Source organism: Austrofundulus limnaeus, unplaced genomic scaffold, assembly GCF_001266775.1.
Source record: "Austrofundulus limnaeus strain Quisiro unplaced genomic scaffold, Austrofundulus_limnaeus-1.0 Scaffold17, whole genome shotgun sequence".
Classification (NCBI taxonomy): Eukaryota; Metazoa; Chordata; class Actinopteri; order Cyprinodontiformes; family Rivulidae; genus Austrofundulus; species Austrofundulus limnaeus.
In genome coordinates this window covers 3,795,325-3,799,421 of record NW_013952419.1, presented here as the reverse complement: position 1 = coordinate 3,799,421, position 4,097 = coordinate 3,795,325, and the positions used below count along the sequence as shown (strand labels likewise).

The 4,097-nt window shown below is 37.5% G+C and overlaps 1 protein-coding gene across 1 annotated transcript; it reads right to left on the bottom strand.

Moving 5' to 3' along the window:
- Positions 1-391: 391 nt before the first annotated feature.
- Positions 392-1,456, bottom strand: LOC106514026 (olfactory receptor 1-like). The gene has a single exon (XM_014003102.1). It carries the CDS (start codon positions 1,358-1,360, stop codon positions 392-394), a length of 969 nt encoding a protein of 322 aa, XP_013858556.1. The 5' UTR covers positions 1,361-1,456.
- Between the last annotated feature and the right edge of the window lie 2,641 nt (positions 1,457-4,097).

Sequence of the window (4,097 nt, the reverse complement as noted above, 5' to 3'; positions counted from 1 at the left end):
GAAATTGGTTTTCAAAGAAAACATAATTCTTTTAATAACATTTATTTAATCATGCAGCTGTAAAATGAACAAAAGTCAATCCTATTAGAACAACATACAGTATGCTACAATCATAACAGTGTTTCCAAAAACTGAAGCAATGTAGATAAAAAGAAGCAAGACATAGCAATACTCTACAGAAACTACACCAATAAACCCACTTATTTTACTGTATTTACTAACTCATTATAGTTACATAATTCAAAAATAAAATGTCATTACTTATAAATAACTATGTGCAAATTTTAATATATTTGTATTTGCTAAGGTTCCACAACAATAAAATCATGATTTACAGCAAACCATACTGCAGTAATGAAGGGAAGGTTTTCAATAGTACCCTAGATAAAATTTACTTAAACATAATTTTTGATTTACTCTTAAATTTGAAAATTCTTTTCAAGGATAATTTGATTTCTTGTGTTTGCAGAACATAAATTATTGGATTTAACATGGGTGGAATCACTGAGCTCAAAGACAGGTTTATGATCCTGGCATTTGGGTGTATGTTTCCWCCCATGGTAAATGTGATTAATATTGGGACAAAATTGATTGCAACTAATGAAAGATGAGCTGTGCACGTTTTAAAGGCCTTCATTCTTTCTTGAGCTGTGGCTACTTTAGACAAAGCATAGCCAATRCAAAKATAACTRCWCARGATGAYTGYAAAAGGWAKCCAAWAAARAAGAAMTKKAAARAAATARSCAATRRYAWMRYTRGGAWAATTATCATTACATGCAAGTCTGTATATCTGACCATGGTCACAGAAATAACTGTTAATAACMWCAGACTYACARAARGAAAGTCTGGTGACAAAACCAACTGTAATYAAAAGASAAATTATAACAAAGATCCAGAAAAAGCCAATCAAAGACAACATTACCCTATTGGTAACCTTTGTATGATACTGCAAAGGAAACATGATGGCCATCAGTCGATCATAACAGAGAACAACTAGATTAAGAGCTTGCATAAAAAGAAAAGTGAAGCTGAAGAAAAGAAATGTTAAACAGTCATTGTAGGGAATATTAAAGTGATCAAATAAAAAGATATCAAGCACTTTTGGCACCAGAGCAGTGCTTTCTGACAGGTCCACAAAGGCCAGGTTGAAAACAGCAATATACTTTGCAGTTCTTAGGTTATGATCCAGATATATTACAGCCATAACAGCTGTGTTTCCAAGCACTGAAACAATATAGACAAAAAATAGAAACACATAATAATACTTCACATAAGGTATACCAAGAAATCCACTKATTGTAAAAAAAGCAGGACGAATAAATGTGATATTTCTTCCAAGAGCTGAGTTGAAAAGGTCCATKKTGAAATAACTGTGAAACCTCTCGATGTACTCAGCAGACACAGACAACAGAGCTTATCTCTGCAAAGCTACATAAACAGCTGTGAAGCTCGAACAACCTTTAACTGGAGAGGCTTGTGAAATACAATTCGTGCAACTTGTCCCCTGAGTCAAAACTTTATGTGGCAMTAAATCATGCAGAATAAAGATCTTTTAAGACCTGTAYTGGACACATCTGTTCTACAGGTTAGAAAAACAATRTTATACAGTAACAACTGTGGTGTCAGTTAARTCATGTCAGATATTTGCATATCAGATCACTGTGTCTCTTGGTAATGTCTATCCAACAATAAACTGTTCTTCGTAGAAATCAGTGTATTTTTTCCTATGGGTTTTTAACTGTATATACAGTTCTTGTAAGGACTTGTTCACAGTCGGCTATATTTTCCTCTGTTCTATCAATAAAGGAAGGTGAACTGTATATTTTAAAAGGACAGAAGATAAGGCAACCCCAAGTCGTCACATGTTGATGTTTTTCCAAGGTTCCCTCTGCGTCCGATTTTGACATGTCGGGTACCCCCCTTAGCGTCAGTTATTGACGAGATGGGGTGGAATCCGTTGTCATAATTTCAGAAAATCTAGAAAATGCACAAAAACTAACTGTCCCAAAGCCTAAAATTATCTTTATTCACTCTAGACCAGGGATTCTTAACCTATGGGCCCCGCGAGTGCCATCTTGAGGGCCTCAAAAGAACAACAGTTTTTAACTTTGTGCCGCAGAGGGCCGTGGGACTGCATTGATTTTGAATAAGGTGCAATACACTKTCTCACYACTAGTAGTGGTAGTGCACCACTCAGATGTTTAACAACATTTTTTAATACATTGAAGAAGAACCTTAGAAACCTGCTGAGAATGGAAGCCTATTTTAGATTAAAAGTAGAAGTCAAAAATGAAGGTAACCCATCAAAAAATGCCAAAGTTTTTCACTAATATGAAGTGCAGCCTCTGGTTTTACCATGCAGTATTTTAAAAGTTCAAAACATTATCAAATACAGTTGCAGATACAGCTATATTTTAATTTGCATGTTAAATAATTTTTTGTAGTTTACTNTTCATGATATTCTAATTTTATGACCAGCACCTGTATACTCTTTAGACAAGTTCATGTATATTTGTTTTTGTTTAATCTTTATTRTGATATAAAGATCACACATTTATTGTACATTTTTCTAATGTTGGTATTTATATTTGTTTATTATAGACCACACACACATTACCTACTACTACCAGCTGTCTAACTTCTCATTAAAGTCTGCAAATGTCTCTCMGTGCCCATACTCTCTGACCGGAGTCCCTGTCCCAAGAAATTATCAGATCAGCAAATAATATTCAGAGTGCCCRCTCTAATTCATGGTCCTTCGAGSCGGATTTCATAGTCATCTGAAGACAATATGGAGTCAGAACAACCCTCTGCAKACCCAGCAGTGTGTCCTAGATCCCAGCAGGAGAGACATCTACCAGTGCATCTTGATGACTRKGAAGTTGGATMTCAACCTCAACCTGTCCCCAAATCCACAGCTCAGGCTCCAGCTTAGCCCAGAGCTCAACCTACAGATCAACCTACATTGGCTGTAGCTGCAACTACTGGAGCCATACCTCATAGAAGGACACCATCCTACCAAAGCCGCTCATCCACTTCTCAGCACAGTAGAGCTTTATCCCATCGTAGTAATGCCAAAACTCAGGGTAGTACCTGCTCGTCAATGAGGAAGTCCAACAATGAAGGACTGTCTGTTTCAGCAAAATTGGAGGAGAAAGTAAAGCACATGGAGTTAGCAGAAGTGCAGAGACAGATAATGGAAGAAAGCCTGATGAATGAACAGTACCAATGTCTGGACAAACAACCTCAGTAAAAGGGAGGAACTTTTAAGAGAACAAGAAATACAGAACTGCACGTTTGAAGAGGAGGCAGAGGCTGCATTAAAAGCTAAAGAGACAATTACCAGACAGCTAATGTTGCAACGCAAACTGAAAGAGAAGGAGATTGAATTAGAGAAAGCTGCTCTCATTACATCCCTTCTGATGGAGGACACAAGTAGCCTTGCTCCCTTCAGGTCACACAGCAAAAGAGAGTTCAACCCTCGTTTGCCAGCTAATGCTATGGGAGTACTACCATGACCCACATCAGTAGCTGATCCTACTGTCTCAAACAGCCCACCATTAACCCAAGTCCAATCGGCTCCCCAATCTCAGCCTCCTGCCACAGCAAGTCCGCTGACCCAGACACAGCTTACAAACTCCACTGCAGCTCCTCCTACCATGGCCTATGTAACTGTCCGTCAGCTGAGTTAAGCATCATCAGCAGGCGCCACCATACTACCTCAGGCTGCACCACATGCTTTTGCAGTAATATTACCTGACTGCAGCCGTGTATTAAGAGAATTGTTCAAAACACAGTTAATTGGAAGAACTGTAGATTTTAACCAATTCATAGAATAGTCAGATACTTTTGAAAAAGAGTTTATTAATTCTATAACCTTAGATAGTGTGTTTTCTGAATGCTGAAGAAAAAGCAAAACATCATCTACATAAAGACATTTTATGTTCTATGTTCCTACATTGTATGCCTTTAATTTCTGCAGCTTGCCTAATCGCAGCCGCAAAAGGTTCAACGAAAATAGCAAACAGTGAGAGGGATAGTGGACATCCCTGCCTAGTGCCTCTCTGTAAACAAAAGCTATTGGATGTTTGGTTATT